Raw genomic sequence first — 20,896 nt, 5'->3', positions numbered from 1 at the left:
TGATTTTTAAGTTGTTGTAACCTGCCATGGGACCTGCTGGTCGAAGGCAGGCAATAAATGCAAACAATAACAGCAACAATAATAACCGCTCAATAAACAAGTCATCTTCCAGGTAGTTCCTACAATCTTTCTGCGACATGCCTGAATAATCCAGGACTTCACCTGCCTAGGGCTTCCTTGTAGTGACTCCTCCCAAGGTTCTCCCACCTACAATGTAAGGATAGGTGCTGAACTGACATTATAAAACAGGTCTCCAGTGTTTTTTAATGCATTTATTTTTGCGACTGAGTTAGAACAATTTCTTGACAGGCTGAGACATAACTGAGGCTGGAGTCAGTTTTCTAGCATCCCTGCCGACACCAGGATAGTGTGTTTTTTCTACAAGTCGCACCCTGCAACGTATTGAGACAGGTCCTGACCTTGGCAATGTAATCGCCATGCCACCCTGGAGGGGAAAATGAACAGATATGAAAAATGAACTGTGTGTGCATTTTATCAGCTTCAAACACAGCTAGGTTGTCCGTTTTCTCCATTTGGATTGAAGCTGGCTGGGGGTGAGGGGAGAATGCATCAAAACACAGTTATATCACAACTGGATCGACATAGTTTGTGGCTACGGTTGTGTGCACACTGTTTCACAAACCAGTGGTGGGAATACTTTGGATACAGAGAAAACATGAGTGTGCACAATGCTTTTGTTTTATCACTGTTTCCCTATGCAAAACTTTCTTAACTAAAATAGATGTGTTAAAGAACATATATTAATTGATATCATCTAACACAGGGGTTGTCAACCTGGTCCCTACTGCCCACTAGTGGGTGTTTCAGGAGTCTAGGTGGGCGGTAGGGGGTTCTACGGCACAAGCTGAATCCTTCTTCCATCGAGCACTGGTGGGTGGTAAGGAAATTTTACCATCAAGAAAGATGCATTAGTGGGTGGTAGGTATAAAAAGGTTGACTACCCCTGATCTAACAGATTGCCATGGGCCCCCCTTGAAAAACTGAAATGCAGCACATTTCATAGGCATGGCAACTTAGACTGTGTGCACATTAGTGGCTTGAAACAGAGTGATGTCGTTCCCCTGCTGTCTCCCAACTCACATTTTTACATTGCTGTACAGACCTGGGGGTGGGGGGGGCAGGTTGGGGATGTCTTCATCCAAGGCTTGTTACCCGATTTGTTTCCCTGTACATTCAACCCCCCCCCAAGACTTCTGTTCAACTTCTATTCTGCTCATCTGCACATTTGCAATGACTGTCTCAAGTGGACACACCTCAACTCAACCGTCGCTTCCATTTTCAAATCAAACAGGAGCATTTCTAACATAATTGTGGCACCCTCATATTCCCCAGCTCAGAGGGAACTGGTGCTTCTGCAGTGATTGTGGTGTTTAGGGTGTCCCTCCACCTCTCACAAGGGAAGACCCTTCTCCCAACAGTTCACGGGCTTCTTACCAGGCACCCAGTCCGTTGGGTGAATTGTCAACGACAACCTTAGCACAAGCCACGTCTACGGCGATGTTGTCCGTCAGCAGTTCTGCAAGGAAAGCAGATGCAATAGGAGCATGAAGCAGGGGTGTAGGGGGGGCAGCCTACCCCAGATGTCATCCCAGAGTGGGGGTGACAAAATCCCCCCTGGGCGGACTGTGCGATTGCCCCCAGGTGGATTGCCCCACCCCCTTGGCGGATCGCTCTGCCCCCGGGTGCACGACATGTGCACCATTCCAGGCGCCTGAGCGGCCAGCTCCACCGCTGGCATGAAGGGGCCCTGTTGGGATGTTATAGGCCTGGTGCAGTTTTGAAGGGACAAAAGAGATGTAAAAAGGGCCGGACAATATCGCCTGACTCTCCCATAGTTGCAACCTTTTCTCCCCTCCCACCTGGCATGGCTCTTATGAAGCAGTCAGAAATACAACAGGTGTAGCTTCCTCCAGGATGGGAAAGCTGTGATGGTGGGATGAAGCTCTACGTCAGGCATGGCCAAACTTGGCCCTCCAGATGTTTTGGGACTACAGTTCCCACCATCCCTGACCACTGGTCCTATTAGCTAGGGATGATGGGAGTTGTAGTCCCAAAACATCTGGAGGGCCAAGTTTGGCCATGGCTGCTCTATGTGGAATTTCTGTCTATTTTGCAAATGCTAAAGAAACAGGAGCTGTCTGGGAAAAACAACAACTAGTTGTCCTAGGCTGACCCTTTGTCCATTAGCATGCAGCTTGAAATAGCCTTTTGTATCCAGAGGGTAAAAAATTGGGAACAGTCCCTATACACTTACTAATTCCAAGTCAAATAAATGTATCTTCTATGATCTGACTACACAATTTAATGTCCAAACAGACTACATGTGGAACTTGAAATCTCCTGGCTATGAGGGCTGCATTTCTGGTAGGAAGCTGGGGTTTTCCCAGCCAGCAGATACATCAACGTATCAATAAGCTGGTCAAGCTAAACCGCTGACCCACAGCTATCTGACTTTTTCTCTTTGGGAGTGCAAATGCCACACCTGCAAAGAGCTGAAGCAGAATGCTCCAGGGTGATGAAGGACAACTGATCCTTTCTGTCTCCCAGAAGCAATTGATGTGCTGTGCATCACAATTTAGATTGGGGTGGGGAACCTGTGGCCCTCCAGATGTCATTTGGTTCTAACTTCCATGAGCCCCGGCCAGCAAGACCAATGGTCTGGGATGGTGGAAATTGTAGACTATCAACATCTGGTGGGCCAAAGGTTCTCCATCTCTGAAAGAGGCAAATCTCCCTCCAGGAGAAGCTGATTCTCACCAGAGCATTGAATTCCGCATATGTTGGAACTTGGCTCGCTGGGACTCTGGCACCAGTAACGGCTGTTGATCTGGAAGATGCCATAGTCAGCACTGCCATCGGAGTCGTAGTGTATGGCCTGGGTATTGTAGCTGCTCTCATGACATGCTGTGCAGACCCCTGAGACAGAAGGCATGATACGGTCAAGAACCAAGTGTGCAGATTCTGAGGAGGATGCTCCATTCTTCACACCCACACGTGTTTCGAAATCCTGCCTTATCCAACTGTCCAGTGAGTCTGAGCTGCAGACTTTGGTAGCAAAGGGGTGGAAGGAACAAGAACCCCCGACAATAACGGACTGGCATTATAAGCCACAAGAATTTGCTGAAATGGCGCAGTTAACAAATACCCTGAGAGGCAATTCAAAACAAAAAATTACGGAAAAGTGGGATAGATATAAAACATGTTCAAAAATACAGTAAAGGTTCACTATCTATGCTAGCATTCGATTGACATTGGAGTGAGCTTGAGTTGAGAAATACATTGAGAGCACATATTGATATAGGAATGTATTAGATAATATGAAAAGAAACATACAATAATAAGAGTACATTCATTTGTAAAAAATATACAATGGGAAAGACAGGAAGTCTAGTGTGTTGGTATGTATATGATTTTGGGGGGGGAATGTTTTCCCCCTTCCTCTTTGTTCTTTCTTTCTTTTTTGTTTCATTTTCTTTCTAGGTATATAAAATTTTTATATAATTTTTGTATACATGTTGGAAATTATAGTATGTCCTGTAATGTAATATGACAACATTTACCGATGTAATATAGGAATGTTAACAAATAAATAAAATGCAAATTCAAAAATAAAAATAAAATATCCAGCTGTCCAGTGAGTTCTTGGCTTCATCACATCCACCTCTACGCTGCACCCTTCCACTTCTCTGTATGTGGATGCACAAACCACATTCTTCACCCTGATTCATTCATTCACACACATCATTTGCACCCTATTCCTGCAGCCCTATAAGGTAAAAAGGTAAAGGACCCCAGTCAAAGGTGACTATAGGGTGTGGCGCTCATCTTGCTTTCAGGCTGAGGGAGCCGGCATTTGTCTGTAGACAGCTTCCTGGCTCATGTGGCCAGGATGACTAAACCGCTTCTGCCCAACGGGACACCATGACAGAAACCAGAGCGCACGGAAACAACATTTACCTTCCCGCTGGAGCAGTACCTATTTATCTACTTGCACTGGTGTGCTTTCGAACTGCTAGATTGGCAGAAGCTGGGACAGAGGAACGGGAGCTCACCCCATCGTGGCGATTTGAACCCCCAACCTTCCGATTGGCAAGCCCAAAGGGCTCTGTGGTTTAGACCACAGAGCCACCTGTGTCCTATAGCAGCCCTATAGCAGGATGCAGCATGGCATGTTCCAAATTAGCTATAGAAATGCGGAGGGAGGACACCTTCCTCTCATAATTACAGCTACACACCTAGTCAGTCAGACCCAGAAGATTAAGCTCTCTCCCCAGATGTAGTGCACAGCCACCTGCCGCCGCTGCCCCCTGCTGCCCCCCACTCAGATAAATTCTGTCTTTTCATAATGCTTGCCTAGCCAATACCCAGATGTCCCCCAATGGACTTACAGTTGGCCAGGCTATAGCCAGCGTAACCATCTAAGCCCAACTGCTGGAGCCTCTGAGCCAGCTCACAGCGGCCATAGATCATGCCTTCTCCTGTGGCGAGGAGACCAGCGAGGAAGGGTAGCAGCCAAAGAGCCTTCATCGCTGTAGTGCAGGAGGTCAAGGTAGATGGTGAGGGTGTCACGCCTGCTTTTATATGGGCTCTTGGGCACTCCTCTGGAAAGAAGCCAAGGTCTGCGTGATGTTGCCAGACCCTTGAGGACGTTCACCCTGACCTTGCTTAGCTAATCTGCATGTGTGTGTCAACAAGAAGAAGGGGACATGACTCTTTGGGTCCCACTCTCTGTGGTGGAGGGCTGAGAGCTGTAGCTCCAGGATCCACGTTGTATTACTAGATTTTAATTCATTAAAAAAGAAGTATTGCCATGCTATATTTGATAAATTCACAATCTAACCAATTTAATTCCTGTATTAGAATTTTTACTTTAATGTACAAATAGGGTAATTTATGAGAACTTTCTATGGTTGGTATTCAGCTAAGTTTTACTCAGCATAGACCGGCTGAAATTAATAGACCTAACGGGCCATATTCAAGGAATTTTTTGCACTAGTGCAGAAGTGTAGAAACTTTTTGGCTCCATGGGCCAGAGCCTGATCAGGATCAGCCTCGCAAGGAAAAGGCCAGTGGGTGGGGAAGTCTGACCTGCTGGGAGCCTGAGGGCCCCATTCCTGCCTCTCTCCACCTGGCTCAGGGCGGGGCCTGACAGGCTTTGTAAGAACTGCTGCTGCTGCTGCTGCTGCTGCCACCCAGCAAGGACTGGGGTATTTGGGGGATAATTTTGTTTGGAGTTTTTGTTGTTATTGATATTAAATTTTTTAATCTTTATTTTTATGTGGAAATTGTTCAGTTTGGTTATGTAGTTTTTGATGTGTTTTGTTTATTTTTATGACTACTTTGCTATGTTTGTAATTATGTAAATCTTTTCATATCGTAAGCTGCCTTGAGTATTAACTGTGGAAAAAAGGTAAAGGGACCCCTGACCATTAGGTCCAGTCACGGCCAACTCTGGGGTTGCGGCGCTCATCTCGCTTTATTGGCTGAGGGAGCCGGCGTACAGCTTCCAGGTCATGTGGTCAGCATGACTAAGCCGCTTCTGGCGAACCAGAGCAACGCACAGAAACACCGTTTACCTTCCCGCCAGAGCGGTACTTATTTATCTACTTGCACTTTGACGTGCTTTCGAACTGCTAGGTTGGCAGGAGCAGGGACTGACCAATGGGTGCTCACCCTGTCGCGGGGATTCAAACTGCTGACCTTCTGATCGGCAAGCCCTACGCTCTGTGGTTTAACCCACAGCACCACCCGCGTCCCCTAACTGTGGAAAGGTGGCATACAAATAAAATGATGATGATGATGATGATGATGATGATGATGATGGGGCACCCCTTCAACCACATGACACCTTCTTTCACTATAGCAATTGGCTTTGCCTCTGCTCTTGGCAATTTCCATGGTCTAGTCGAAAGGACTTTCCTATGGCTGTCGCTTGACTTTCACCACCTTATCTTATCTTACCACCTCCTGAACCCAGAACAAACAGTGGGAGTGATGCCCTCTGATTTGTTCCCTGCTTATTGTTTTTGTCCAGTGGAAAAACTGGCACCTAGTTATTTGCAAAGGCAGTCAACTGGCACAGCCTGTTCCTTCACCGCTGGGAAGGGTGCCGAGTATTTTCATGTCTGTGTATTCTTGCATATTAGTTCTTCAAAAACAGGTCTTGGTGGCCCAATATTTTGTGGCACAACCCTGCTAAGGGTTCTCCGCCCATGAGGTAAAGGGAGCCCTGGCTGACAAAGGATCCAGGTGAGTTGAGCAGATGTGGGAGTTGGGCAGCAGGGCCAGGAGGTCAGGACAACCCGCCCTGCTTCTCCTTTCCTTCACCCAAGCTTTCAATAAAGTAACGTGAAGCACAAAAACAAGTATGTGGGAAGAAAGCCAGAAGGGGAGTTTGGGCTTTCCAGTGTTTTGAACTGTCCGTCACAAGTATACCTATCTCTGTTGGACAGGAGTCTGGGGTGTGTCTGAGGTGCAATGAGCTCCTGGGTCTCTAGGGACAAATCTTCTCTTGAGGCCAAGGTGGCAGATTTGGAAAAGTGAAGAGAGGCAGAGCAGTTGATGGATGAGGCTTTCAGGGATGTTATAGCTATGTCCCACTCCCAGAATGGTCGGGAGAATGATGCTCTTAGGGAAGGAGAGTATCACTCTGAGGAAGAGGGAAGCAGTTCCTCCGAAGGGACCTGTTGTTTAGGAGATGAACAGCTATCCTCTTGATCCTCTTGTGCTGTCATGGTCCACTTCATGGGCGATCAAAGTCCCGGCAGGGGACGTCAGGACCAGGGGAAAGATAGCAGGGTGGGAGCAGGAATGGGGTCCAGAAGCCAGGAGTCAGGAAGCCAAGAGTCCAAGGGTCGGGAAGCAAGGAGTCACAAAGTCAAGGGTCTGAGGATCAAGAAGCAAGGAGTCATGAAGTTAGGGTTCCAAGGATCAAGAAGCAAGAAGGCACAAAGTCAGGGGTCCAAGGATCAAGAAGCAAGGAGTCAAGAAGCCAAGGTTAAAGGATCAGGAAGCAAGAAGCCAAACGCAGCAAGACAGGATGTGTGTTGCTGTGGCAAAGAGCCGAAGGGAAATGCTGACCTTATATCCCTTCCCAGCTCTTGGCACCAGGTGCTGTGAGTTACCAATCGGCCTCACCTGTGAGGCCGCGCCTTGCCTCTTCAGAACAAACTTAGGAAGGCCCCAATCCTGCAAAGTCCTATTGGTCACAGCGCCTGGCTCCTGCACGCACACCTGACATGTGCCAAGGATATTTCTCCACTGGGTGAGTCAAGTGATTTAAGTGCTTGAGGGCACTTCAACCCTTCTGGCCAGAAACAAGGAAGCTAGATTAAATGCTCCCTATCCAGGCTCCCTCAGTCTGTGAGAAGAAATGGACCCCTCTGGCTTCCTCTGGAGCTACAAAAGCATCCTTTAGCTACAGTTTCTATCTGAATTTCCAACCAGTGACTTATTTGCTCATTTGTTAGACTCTGCATTTTTTTATCTGAACGATGTGCTCTCAGCAATTGTGTTTAATGCTTATTGTGTCTTGCTTAGTGACATCGCTGGGGCTGTCCCATGACATCAGCAGGGCCTGCCCTCAGCTCTCAGGTTGGGGCACTGGAATCTCAGGGTCTGGGGTGCCCCTGACCTGGCAACTCCAAGCACAAATGTTCATCCATGTGCAATAAAAAGGACGTCTGGAGGGGCCCATAGGGTTCTTCAGCAGCCAGCATGACCAGTCTGAGAGCAGTCATGCCTGGTAAATATACTTTGTTCCCAGACTGAACCAGTAACAGTTCTTTTCACATGAAAAAGGCAACATTCATCCCAGAAAATTGACATGACAACATCACAAGGACACTTGGCAGATTCTTTTAGAATGGAGAGTGAGGAACCTGAGACCTTGGGACCAAATGCGGCCCTCCAGGCCACTCTAACTGGCCCCTAGGAGTTTCCCAGGCTATACCCCTCCTTGGCCTGCTCAGCACCCTTCTTTGCCGATTTTTCCTGGCAGGAACATGTCTTGCATAATGCTTCTTCTTTGCTTTTTCCTGGCAGGAACATGCCTTGCATAATGCTTCTTGTTTGCTTGGATGGGATATGGAGATGGATGTGTGCAAACTGCTGGAGTTTGCCTGGCTGGGGTGGAGCCTAATGTGGAAAGGTCAGACCCGTTGCTCCACTGACTTTCACTCTGGTCACGCTCAATACTGGCAGGTGACCCCTAGACGGTTGTCTGGGACAGGTTCTCCACCTCTGTTTGAGAAGTATCAACAACACTGTTTTCATGATGTGTGCCTTGGCTGCTTTGCTCAGATTTGTTTCAAGTTCAACTTCTTTTCTGGGTATTTTGCTTTGTTGATCTGCACATTTCATGCCTATACGTTCAAGATACTGGGTGGGATTCAGCTAAGTTGTTGTGTGTGCAGAATGAGACCCACTCGCACAACGGGACTTCCCTCCACACTCTCCCCTTCTTGCACCTCCCTAAATCTAGAGGGTATGGGGAACTCCTAGAACTGTCTGGGACTGAGCAGAGAAGGAATGGTGAAGACTGCCTCCCCAGGAGGAGGAAAAGGAAGACAGTATAGATACAAAAATACAGTCTCAATAATAAAGTTACAAAATAATAACAAGGAAGTCACGCACGGGCGGAGGGAAGACACAGGACAAGAAATAAGAAATTGATAAATGTTGGTAAATAATGAAATGTGAAAATGTGAATTTACAAATATTATATATATGTATCTTTATGTAAAGATTTCATATATGTGTTGCAACATTAATAATAAATTACAACAGGGGTTTGAGGAAGGTCGCAGCTCAGAGGCAGGTGAGGTGGGAACCTGGGAAATCATGGGAGAGTCGGAACAACACCCAGCTGACACGTTGTCATTAAAAAGAATTCCAGACCCTCCATCTCCCAGAACCCGGCGAACCTTAATCAAAGACAGAGGGCACATGGCAGCACCCGCAGAGGAGACAATGAGAATGACGAATGAGGAAGTGGGAGAGACGGGGGGTGGAGATTCACTCGGGATAACGCCATTATCCAAGAGACTGGGTTCTGTAGCCTCTCTCTGTAAAGACTGAAATAAAAAAGGACGGTAAGGAACTTTCTCTTGTCTTTATACTTTCCTGGGCAACCAGCTGGGAGCTGCTGACAGCATCCTGACAAGAACAGGTTTAGAGGGTGCGCTGTGAGAGGAAAGACCCATTGTGTGAGCAGATCTCATTCCTTGCATGTGTACCTCTAAATGGAAATAGCGACACTGTGCTGCTAAAAAGCACCATGAAAGAAGCTTAAAATTGTCGTGTTGCCTGACTTACGGACTTTAAAGCAATCAAGGCAAGCATCAGAGCGGCAAAATTTCAAGTGCCTTGGACACATTATACTTTTTCTTTCCATGGGACAAGGTCGACTGTATCCAAATCCTAACTGCTGATGGATTGCCCCCCACCTCCCACAATGGTGCTGGGACTGTTTCGCTGTACAATCATCAGCAGGAGAATGTTGTTGTGCTCCTATTCTCTTAGGGAGTTTGCATGGGTATTTGGTTGGCCACTGCAGGGAAACAAGATGGTAGGCAAGAGAGGCCAAGGGTGGGGAAATTCAGCCCTCCAAGTTTCTCTACCCAGCCCCCAGGATTCTCCCCCAAGCCACACACCTCTTCTCCCATGGCCCCCCCTCACCAGCCCTGCTTCACACCCTCCTTGAGTATATCTGCCTGGTTGGAATATGCCCTGGCACTCTGACGATGCCTTTTGCTTGTCTGGATGGAAGCTGGAAATGGGGTGTGGAGCACAGGTAGAAAACAGCGTATAGTGGTACCTCAGGTTAAGTACTTAATTCGTTCTGGAGGTCCGTTCTTAACCTGAAACTGTTCTTAACCTGAAGCACCACTTTAGCTAATGGGGCCTCCTGCTGCTGCCGCGCCGCCGGAGCACAATTTCTGTTCTCATCCTGACGCAAAGTTCTTAACCTGAAGCACTATTTCTGGGTTAGCAGAGTCTGTAACCTGAAGCGTATGTAACCCGAGGTACCACTGTATTGCACAAAAGCAAAATGTACATTTGTTGTTCCATCTATTTCTGCCTCTGGCCCCACCCACCACTGGCATGTAGTCCATAAATGAAACGTGGCCCTTGGACTGAAAGATTCCCCAACCCCGAGAGAGACCTTTTGTTTGATCCAGCTGTGCTCTTCTCACATTCCTGGAGCTGGACCCAAGGGTCCTGCTGAAATACAGCAGACCGAAGGAGCTGTTCTTTTGAACAGGCAAGGGAAAGAAGACCCTGGTCTATTTCTAGACCAAGTCTGACCAATCCAGAGGCTCCATCCTGTGCCAAAAAATGTCTCTGAGACCTGTGCACATGCAGCCCTCAGTAGCTAATGGGGCTAAGTTGCAGCTATAGGTGAATGTTGTTCTTGGACTCCCCTTTTTTGGGATTACGATAAACCCCACTTTTTTGGGTTGTGATAAGATCAGCTCCGTATTTAAAGATTTGCTAAAGGGAGGAGGGGAGAGGGACTCTTTAATCCATCAAATAGACACAAGAGAGCAACCAAATAAAGGAAAATGGTGGGTTCTTTGTCAGTCCTTCACACAAAACGCAAGCCAATAAAGAATACCCTTCAGAGCTGTTGTACAGAATGGACTCTCTTATCTACATATTGCTTAGCTTATCCTGACTCAGCTGTGGAGCCTATTGGACAATCACCCAGAAGATCCCATGACTCCTACTCCCACCACTCACAATATTGAAGAATGGTGGGGATGGGTGCACCCATTTCTCAGCAGCGTAGCTCTGCTGGCAGTGGGAAGCAGTAGCAGGTCATGTTCTAGAAGCCCAGTTGCTGTGACGTCACAGGAAACCCGTCGGATTCCAGAAGCACCTGCCCCTTGGGAACGTCTGCCTCCAACTGCAGAGGGACCCAAGTGATTCTCTCACTCACGCAGGGCTTGTTCAGTAAGTGGCTTTCTGGAAGGGTGGGAGAAGAGCCAGGCTGGGTGTGGAGTCATGATGTGTAGACCTCAGCCACAGCTTTGGGATGGACATGTGTTCTCATGGGATAAACATAGTGGAACAGGTGCATGAGGCTCAATTCTTGAGTTCTAGCTGGTCTACAAGGGAAGTGGGGACTCGTGTTTTCAATTGCATGTCTCTGATGGGGTGGAATGTGTATTTGTGGAGGGCTTCTCTTTCAAATCCTACAAGGAAGTTGATTCTGCTACAAACTCTTAGTCTAAGGTTACCAGACATCCCCGTTTCCTGGGCACAGTCCCCAGATTTACAGAACAGTCCCCATACAAAATCCATTGAAGTTGAAATGTGTCCCTGGATTCATTGAAAAAAAATCTGGTAACCTTATCTTAGTCAGCTAAGGCACACTTACTTTGTGTAGAGGGCATATCTCTTGAAAGATAGCCATCTGGGCATAGCCGAAGGACTGGAGTGCTTCTGTGCCAGAGAGTTTTCTTCATTGATCTTACATTTGTATCCAGCTTTTCTTTCAACATGGAACCCAAGGTTCCCCGATGGTTCCCCATCCAGACAGTGACCAAACACAGACCTACTTAGCTTAGCCGGGTGCTGAGTCTTATCATGTGCGTTAAGACCACATACCCTGGGACCAACATTTTGTTGCCTTTCACAAAGTTAGTCAACACTATGGCCAAGACAGGGAGTGTGGCTAAGACAAAGCCTACAAGCTCACTCTTCTGGGATGATCCTACAGATGATGCTGGACTACAGCTCCCATTGTTCTCGATGCTGGCTGGAGCTGATGGGAGTTGGAGTCCAGTTGTATCTGGAGGACCACAGTTCCCCATGTAAAGAGGAAGGATCAGATATAAACATAATCATACATGTAGTCTTCAACATCCAAAAAGCTTTAAATATTCATTTCCAGAAGTGTGAGCTGATGAATTGTTTTGTCTGAGGACTCACGTATTGTAGGGTCTGAATGAGGTCTGGTGATGTGCATGGAAGTGTTCACACACCCATTTCTCCCCATTCCTCAAATGTAAGGACAAATCACAGTGGCCTAGTCGCTTGCTAACTGAACCTTTTCACCACAAGGGGCCTCATGGTGGTTTTCTCTTTCTCCATAGGCTGCCTTGGAGTCCCATGCCCCACCTGTCGTTCCCCGGGGATCATGTCCTTCCCAACACTTTTCTTTGGGAAGAAGCTTCTTTTGCTGCTGCCTCTACTCATGTGCTTTACATCCAGAGTTGGGGGAAAGATCTTCGGACGCTGTGAACTGGCCCACTTATTGAAGGTGTCTGGCTTGGAAGGTTACCGTGGATACAGTCTAGCTGACTGTGAGTGCTTCTCCATCTCTTCCCTCCGTCCCTCTCACCTGAACTGAGGTCAGCCCTCATGTATGGGAGCAGGATCTCCTGGCCCTCCTGTTCAGGACCTGGGTATTGGGGTGGGGTGGTTGTAATAATCAGGGCTGCATATTCTACAGCAGAGCTTTCCAAACTTTTCCTGTTGGTGGGACACTTTTTAGACATGCATCATTTTGTGACACAGTAATTCAGTGGGACGCAGGTGGTGCTGTGGGTTAAACTACAGAGCCTAGGACTTGCCAATCAGAAGGTTGGCGGTTTGAATCCCTGCGACAGGGTGAGCTCCCGTTGGTCGGTCCCTGCTCCTGCCAAGTCAAGCGACAGCCATAGGAAAGTCCTTTCGACTAGACCATGGAAATTGCAAAGAGCAGAGGCAAAGCCAATTGCTATAGTGAAAGAAGGTGTCATGTGGTTGAAGGGGTGCCCCATCATCATCATCATCATCATCATCATTTTATTTGTATACCACCTTTCCACAGTTAGGGGACGCGGGTGGTGCTGTGGGTTAAACCACAGAGCCTAGGGCTTGCCGATCAGAAGGTCAGCGGTTCGAATCCCCGCGACGGGGTGAGCTCCCGTCGCTTGGTCCCTGCTCCTGCCAACCTAGCAGTTTGAAAGCACATCAAAGTGCAAGTAGAGAAATAGGTACCTTTCCGGTGGGAAGGTAAACGGCATTTCCGTGCGTTGCTCTGGTTCGCCAGAAGCGGCTTAGTCATGCTGGCCACATGACCCGGAAGCTGTACGCCAGCTCCCTTGGCCAATAAAGCGAGATGAGCGCCGCAACCCCAGAGTTGGCCATGACTGGACCTAATGGTCAGGGGTCCCTTTACTAATTCAATTTTACTAGCAAACCAGAAGTTAAACTGACCCCTTTCCAGTCCCAGGAGGAGCACAGGGAGCGTTCATGCAACAGACCCACACACTGCAGATGACACACTAATGTGTTACAACACACAGTTTGGAAAGCTCTGTTCTACAAGCATGTGCAAGGGCAGTAAAAACAAGTGTAACATGAAATTTAGTGGTGAGAATGTGTGAGCTTTAATCCCAAAAAGAAAACGGCGTGCTTCTAGCCCTCATGACTGTGAAAAGAAAGACTTGGAAATGTACGTTTAGTTATTTATTATTTATATATTATGACTATTTATCTACTGCTTAATTGCAGTCATCCGTCCCCAAGCGGTGTATGGGAAACTGAAGACACTGAAAATGAACATTGGTTCAAATTATAAAATCAGAATTCAGTTAAAATGACTGCTGGCATAGCAATTTTCAACAGGCTCTGGAAGTTCAAAAGGGAGGGACCTCATCTGGAAAGCGGTTCCATAAAATTGGGTCCAAAATGCTGAACGGACTCTGCCTTGGAAATTTAAGGTGTGCATCTTAGCCGGGGGGTGGGGTGGGGAGACTGCTACCAGTGTCTCCCCTGGAAACCTCAGGGCTTGGGCAGGATATAAAAATTCAAGCGGTTCAAGGGGTATCCTGGGCCCATGTTGTAAATTGAGACAAACACCTTGAGCCTGGCCCAGGTGTGGGCAGCCAGTGCAAGCTTTCGAGCACTCAAGTTATGTGCTGGTGTTGCTCTGTTCCCGTCAACAGTCTAGCTGCAGCCTTTTGCACCAGCGGCAGCCTGCAGGCCAGGCCCAAGCGTAGCCTTGCATAGAGTGCATTGCAATAACTAAGCCACCTTGCTGCGTGAATCACTATGAAGCATGTGTGCCCCTCCTAGCTCCTTGTCCCTCCCGCATGACTGACAGAAGCAAATAAATTATGCAAAACAAGGACCTATATGTAAATATGCTTAATTTGCATAATTTATACAGGTGGCCCAAACCCCAGCATTTCCTGGAGCAGAATTTGTGTTAATCTTGGCGCAGAATTCCTGGATCCTTCTCCCTCTCCACCTTATAGGGGTCTGCTTGGCCTTCTATGAGAGCCACTTTGACTCGGCAATTGTGGACCACGAAGCTGACGGCAGCACCAGCAATGGCATCTTCCAGATCAACAGCCACCTTTGGTGTGAAGATTACAAACACTTCCAGCCAAACTTCTGCAAAATGCATTGCAGCGGTGAGCTCTGAAGTGGGTTGGCTTCAGTTCTACATCCTGGCATTAGAGGGCGCTGCTCAGCAGCCATATGGGACCAGGTTGCAGCCAAGTTCCCTGCAGGGACTGCAGCATCTGCTGCCGCCTTTGCTTGTAAAGTCCACTCAGTGGAGCCTGCTTCCTGCATCCTGCGTGAGCCACCGATCTTGGACACACACCTTCTGATTGGAAGAGGGCAAGCACAGGGACCTAGGGAGAGAGACACTGGCCTCCTCCTCCAAGGTGCTGCAATTGAAAGATCCATGCCCAGACAATGTGGCAACAAGGCAGAATTACCTGTGCCCCAAGCCTGCTTCATCAGAAGCTGGCCAAGCCAGACCCGGGTACCATGCAGAGAAGCAATAGGCAAACATCCACACAGGTGGGAGGTTTGATTCCCTGCTGTCCTCTTATAGAAGGAATGGGGAACCCATGGACCTTTGGATGTTGTTGGAGTACAACTCCTATCAGCCCCAGCCAGCCTGACCAATGGCCAGGGATGTTGGGAGTTGCAGCCCAGCAAATTATGGAGGGCTGTCCATCTCATGGCATGTTTATGTCCCCTGGCAGACATTTTGGGGGTTTCTGTACTAGGGGGATGTGCTGGTTTGCAGAGATATTCTCTTTCCAATAGGAAGGCACAAGATGCAGGCTAAGGAGCTGGTTGGAGAGAGGCTCCGGAGGGATGTTGTAACTCATGGGTCACCTCTGCAGGCTTCTTCTCTGCAGAAGGTCACCTCTGCAGAAGCAGGAGTTGCGGGTGTTGCCTCAGCCCCTCATGCCTTCTTTTCCTCTGTCCCCACAGATCTGCTGACCAGTGACATCAAGGATGACATTGTCTGTGCCATGAGGATAGCACAAGGACCAAGAGGCCTAGGAGCATGGTAAGGGGAGCTCTCGGGGGTAGTGGGGTAGAGGTCCTGCACTTCTGCTGCATGCTAAGCAAAACAGGAGAATTTGTTAGCAAGACACCGTGGTGATATCCAGCCTTACTGTTAGACCCCATCCTCTGGACAACCAGCCATCAGAAGGATCTTGTCTCTCAAGATGGATGGTAAATCAATGTTGAAAAAATCCAAAGAAATCAAGCAACAGAAATTATTATTAAAGTACAGTCATACCTCGGGTTGAATGTGCTTCAGGTTGAGCGCTTTCGGGTTGTGCTCCGTGGCAACCCGGAAGTAACGGAGCACATTGCTTCCAGGTTTCGCCACTCGCACATGCACAGACGCTCAAAATGATGTCACGCGTATGCGAGGAAGCAGCAAAACACGACCCGCACACGCGCAGACACGCCGTCGCGTCTTACATTCTATTCAGGATGCAAATGGGGCTCCAGAACAGATCCCGTTTGCATCCCAAGGTACCACTGTATGGTGCAGAATTGCAACGATCTTTTTTAAATATAATACATAGCACTTAGAAACCACAAACACATACAAGGATCTGATGCACAGGATAATTTTAAAAGCAATAATGAACAATTGCCTTGCAAAGCCACAAAATGCCCAAATAAAAATCCCTTATTAAGTCTGATACACTTTTAAATAACAGAGAGATTTCAAAGTCCAAAAAATTCAGATCTCAGTGTTAGCTGATCAGGAGTCATTGGGCCTGTTCTTACAAAATCCTATTTAGGGTAACCTCAGCAGACTGGGACGTGGGTGGTGCTGTGGGTTAAACCACAGAGTCTAGGACTTGCCGATCAGAAGGTTGGCGGTTTGAATCCCTGCGACGGGGTGAGCTCCCGTTGCTTGGTCCCTGCTCCTGCCAACCTAGCAGTTCAAAAGCACCTCAAAGTGCAAGAAGATAAATAGGTACCGCTCCAGCGGGAACGTAAACGGCGTTACCGTGCGCTGCTCTGGTTCGCCAGAAGCGTCTTAGTCATGCTGGCCACATGACCCGGAAGCTGTAGGCCGGCTCCCTCAGCCAATAAAGCGAGATGAGCACCGCAACCCCAGAGTTGGTCACGACTGGACCTAATGGTCAGGGGTCCCTTTACCTTTACCTTTACAGCAGACCAGATTTGTTCATTGATTGAACAAATGCAATAACAGCCCCACAGTTCAGGAGTAAGGAAGCTGTGGCCCTACAGATGTTGTAGGGCTGACGCTCATCACCCAGTGAATTTCATGGCTGAGTAGAGATTTGGACCCTGGTCTCCCACATCCTAGTCAGGCACCCTGACTATTACACCACACTGGCTGCCCACGGTGGTGGACTCCAACCTCTATCAGACCCCTGCCAGCTACCCCAGCCTAAAGAGTTTATCACAGGCTCATAGAAGATAGAAGCTGCCATACTGAGTCAGATCATTGGCATGTCCCTCTCAACTGTGCCTAGACTGACTGGCAATGGCCCTACCTGGAGATGCTCCTGGGGACTGAACCTGGGACCTTCTGCAAAGCAAACCAGATGCTCTACCATGGAGCTACGGCCCTTAGAAGAATCATATTGTAAGCCTGACATTATAGATTCCCTGACCATTCAGATTCCAGTGGACCATTATGTCTCTGCAGCTGTGCAGAAGCTAGTTGTCTGGTTATGGTGGCCCTTGCCAGTCTGGTGCCATCCAGATGTATTGGATTACAGTTCCCATGAGCCCCATCTGGGACAGGCATACGACGCAGGGGCTGATGGAAGTTGTAGTCCAAATCATCCGGTTGGTGAAGATGGAGTTATGCTCAGGGCTTGGAAAGTTCATTTTAAAAGGACTTTGTTCCAGTTCACCCCTCCAGAAAGCAACTAACTCTGTTCCAGTTCACTTCACAGCTCAGTTCACAATTCATTCACGTGGTTCTCAGCATTTCCCCCTAGTCTTCAGAATTTTAAATTGCTAAAGTATAAAATCTGCTTAAGAAGACTCTAAATCCCCACCATCCACAGTGTAATGTGAACACTTGTTTCATTTCTTCTTTCCAACAATCATGAGCTTTAATCTTCAACTGCAGCATACCCTCCGATGAAAATAGGGATGTCTCATGCTATACGGATAATTTTACTATTTATACCCCACACATCTTACTTGGGTTGCCCCAGCCACTCTGAGCAGATTCCAACATATATAAAAACATAATAAAACATTAAACATTTTTTTTAAAAAACCTTCCCTATACAGGATTACCCTTAGATGGCTTGGGGGTTGGATAACTCCATACCTTCCAACATTTCTCCAATGAAAATAGGGACAGCCTAAGGAAAAGTAGGGTATTTCGGGATCATATCAGAAACTGGGACAGCTTCTCTAAATCAGGGGTGTCCCTGGAAAATAGGGACACTTGTAGGGTCTGCTGCAGCATCACTTTTCAGGTAGCTTAAAATGGTACATGCAATGGCCACAATCAAACACAGATTGAATTGAATTAAAAATTGTCCTAATTTCTACCATTTAGCTCACCTGGAAATTATAGGAACAGCTCTCAGGTGTGATCCAGAGGTTTTTGAATTTATTCAGTGTATTAGTTAATTTGAATGAGTTTCTCCCAAGCACAGGTTATACTCTTGCTGTCTGTTTCTTTGGGACTTGTACAGCAGAAGCTATCCTGTAAATTTACATTCCATATTTATTGAGTTTATCAATGAATTTCTCTTTAATGAGATTCCCTTTCTTTCTCTCACTCAGGATGGGTTGGAGGGAAAATTGCGAAGGCCTTGATTTGTCTGCCTGGTTGAAAGGATGTATTCTGTGAGAGAATAACAAGGAGGACAGAAAGGCGGCTGTGGAAGGGCTGGGCGCCGGATGTGTGGCTTGCGCCCTGCGACTACTGCCTTCCTGGAGCTAAATAGTGCTGCATGAGTAAACTCTTTTAAAGCTCTCAGCTGGGCCCTGCAGTGGGGAGAGTGATTGTAACTTGGACAATGAGAACCAAATCTTGTGCTATAAAAATATTTCTTCAGACTCTTGTGATTTGAGGTACCGTGTATTGCAGCTCATGTGAGGGGACGTGTTGGGATCTATGATGCCTCAGTTTTCAAACTGTATTCCAAGAGGTCCCTCAGGACCTTATCGGGGCTTCCTCGGTTTAAAGGTCAGTAATGGCAAACAAGATTCCTGCAAGGACAAGTTGGTTGTTTATTTTGTTAATTAAATTTGTATGCCATTCTATACCGATAGAACTCAGGATGGTTCTCAACATAAAATTACAATATAAAAACCACAAAATATACAATAAAAATAAGAATGGGAACAAATAAGCCACCTTCCACAGAACATTTGAAAGCCTAAAAACCGTTTTATGAAGGTGCCAACCAAACCTCCCTGGGGAGAGCATTCACCAAATGGGGAGCCACTGCAGAAAAGGCCCTAGTATACCCCCAGTTTGAACAAGGAACATAGGAGAATTCTTACATTTTACTTACATTTATTTGTATTTATTCTTAAATTTTTATTATTACATACATGTTCTTCTCCCTCTCCACTTTTTCCTTGCAACAACCCTGTGAGGTAGGGAGATAGGCTGTGTAAACACCATACATTTTAAGCACATACTCCACTCCTCACACCAAAAAAAATAATCATGGGAACGGTAATTTCCTTTTCACACAGCTAGAATTCTCAGAACCCTTAACTACAGCTCCCAGAATTCTTGTGTTTATGCTGCCATAGTGACTGGAACAAGGGCTTCATGTCTGAGTGGGGATTTAAATCCTGGCCTCTTGTGTCCTAGACTGAGACTCTGCCCACTACACCACAAGCCAGCCTTCAGTGGTATGCATTGCAAAAAGTGGTGGCCAGTTCTCCCTGGGGAAGCATGTCAAACACAACCACTTAACCCATTGAGGAATCCCTGATAAGCTTCCAAGGCCCCAGGCTTCTCCATAATGCAGTCTGAGAACCACTGGGCAAGATGCATGCATCACAGGCATATGGCCACTGTTAATGGGTTGTGGTGTTTTTTTTTAGAATTCCCATGATTTGGGTTGTTCCCCCCCCCTTATTTATTAAAGGGGCAAATAAGAGAAAACATTTAGAGGCATATACCATCATACATGGTGTTGAGAAAATAAGAAACTGGGGTCATTTAACAAAGTTAAATGGTGGTGTGCTTGTAGCAGAGTTGGAAAGCACACAAGCATCATCTAGTCTAACCCCTTGCTGTGAAACGTACCAGCTGCTTGGCAATGAGCTCATGTTCTACTTGTGGGTTTCCTGGGGCCACCTTGAGAACAGGGTGCTGGGCCTTTGGCCAGATTTAGCAGCTAAACCTTTACATAATGTAACCTTTGGGAGCACAGGGTTCAAATCCCAACTATCTTCCAGAATAGCTGACTGCATACCCTTGGGGGGGAAGCACTGACTTGGGCCAGCAACAATCGCCTAACCTACCTTACAGGGTTGTTGAGGAAATAATGGAGAACCATGTACAGCACCTCCTAGAGTTCGCAGAAGATAAAGCTGTAAGATAAATCCTTTTATAAGGATTGAGGTTCTGAGCCTATTGCACAAACAATATTGCCCATGATGGCTAGTTCCACACCCCTCCAGCTTTATTTTGGTGTCTTTGACCTCTATGCACCTCTCCCAATATGCATGTTGTTTCTTGACCAATTACTTCCATTTTCAGGAGCCACTGCAGGGATGCACACATTGTGGCTCCATCATTAGATAAAATACAGTATTAAATCCCACAATTGCCTCAATTCCCAAAAAGCAAACAGTGAAAATCCATATTTGCCCTGGAAGATGTAAAATGTGCCCTAATGTGAATAACACTTTATATATGTGCCCCAATGTGAATAACACTTTATATAGCCTCACTGTTTTTCATTACAAGATTGAGAAAATAGGTCACTGGCTGGTGGTGGTTCATGTATGTACTTGGAAAGATCTATATTCTATATAAGGACAACAGGATTTGCAGGTTGAGGTATCTCAACTTTTCCTCAAAGGACCTCAAAGTGACCAACATGGGCTACTTTACACTTAATATTGTAATTAACAAGTTGGGAAAGTTAAGAGTGAATGGATGAAAGTCATCTTTTAATTTCATGGTTGGAGGGGGATTTGAACTCTAGCTACACAATACTTGCATGTGTTTTCCCAAATACAAGGGGAAGCAGACCCCTTGAAAGTGATAAGGCTTGGCAAATCCAGTGATCAACTCTCAACCAGAATCCCCACTGTGGAAGGATGTGTGGATCCAGAATTGGCCTCCAGACTCATGGTTAAAACTTTTTATGGAAGACAATCTTATTGCCACTTATGGCTACAAGACACTGCAGCCAACTAGTACTGAATAATTTAATTGTACTAGTGTAGCATGCAATATTTGGGTGTTTTAAAAGGCTAGCATTAGTTATGGTGCAAAGTGTGTATAGAACACCTAAGGGAGGAAAAGTATGGGGGTGGAAAAGAGAATTAAACCAAAGGATGGAAACATCAAGTTTATGTGCAAAATGCAACTGAGGTTTTACAGTTAATGTGGTTTGACCTAATGTGGCTCCCAAGT

General features: G+C 46.8%; 2 protein-coding genes across 2 annotated transcripts; one reads left to right on the top strand and one right to left on the bottom strand.

Annotated features, from left to right (window-relative positions):
• Positions 1 to 257: 257 nt before the first annotated feature.
• On the bottom strand, positions 258 to 4,581 carry LOC128405063 (lysozyme C, milk isozyme-like). Its single transcript, XM_053371251.1, has 4 exons — positions 4,410 to 4,581; positions 2,779 to 2,937; positions 1,456 to 1,537; positions 258 to 445 (listed from the first exon to the last, which is right to left on the bottom strand). The coding sequence occupies exons 1-4, from the start codon at positions 4,546 to 4,548 to the stop codon at positions 379 to 381; spliced, it is 447 nt and encodes a 148-aa protein (XP_053227226.1). The 5' UTR covers positions 4,549 to 4,581; the 3' UTR covers positions 258 to 378.
• Positions 4,582 to 10,891: 6,310 nt separating this feature from the next.
• SPACA3 (sperm acrosome associated 3) lies at positions 10,892 to 18,345 on the top strand. The gene is made up of 5 exons (XM_053371243.1): positions 10,892 to 10,977; positions 12,123 to 12,332; positions 14,274 to 14,432; positions 15,253 to 15,331; positions 18,070 to 18,345. Exons 2-5 carry the CDS (start codon positions 12,167 to 12,169, stop codon positions 18,134 to 18,136), a joined length of 471 nt encoding a protein of 156 aa, XP_053227218.1. The 5' UTR covers positions 10,892 to 10,977; positions 12,123 to 12,166; the 3' UTR covers positions 18,137 to 18,345.
• The last annotated feature ends 2,551 nt before the right edge of the window (positions 18,346 to 20,896 follow it).

Source organism: Podarcis raffonei, chromosome 17 (genome assembly GCF_027172205.1).
Source record: "Podarcis raffonei isolate rPodRaf1 chromosome 17, rPodRaf1.pri, whole genome shotgun sequence".
NCBI classification, from domain to species: domain Eukaryota; kingdom Metazoa; phylum Chordata; class Lepidosauria; order Squamata; family Lacertidae; genus Podarcis; species Podarcis raffonei.
The sequence above is the reverse complement of the archived record's forward strand: the minus strand, read 5'-3'. Positions and strand labels throughout refer to the sequence as shown.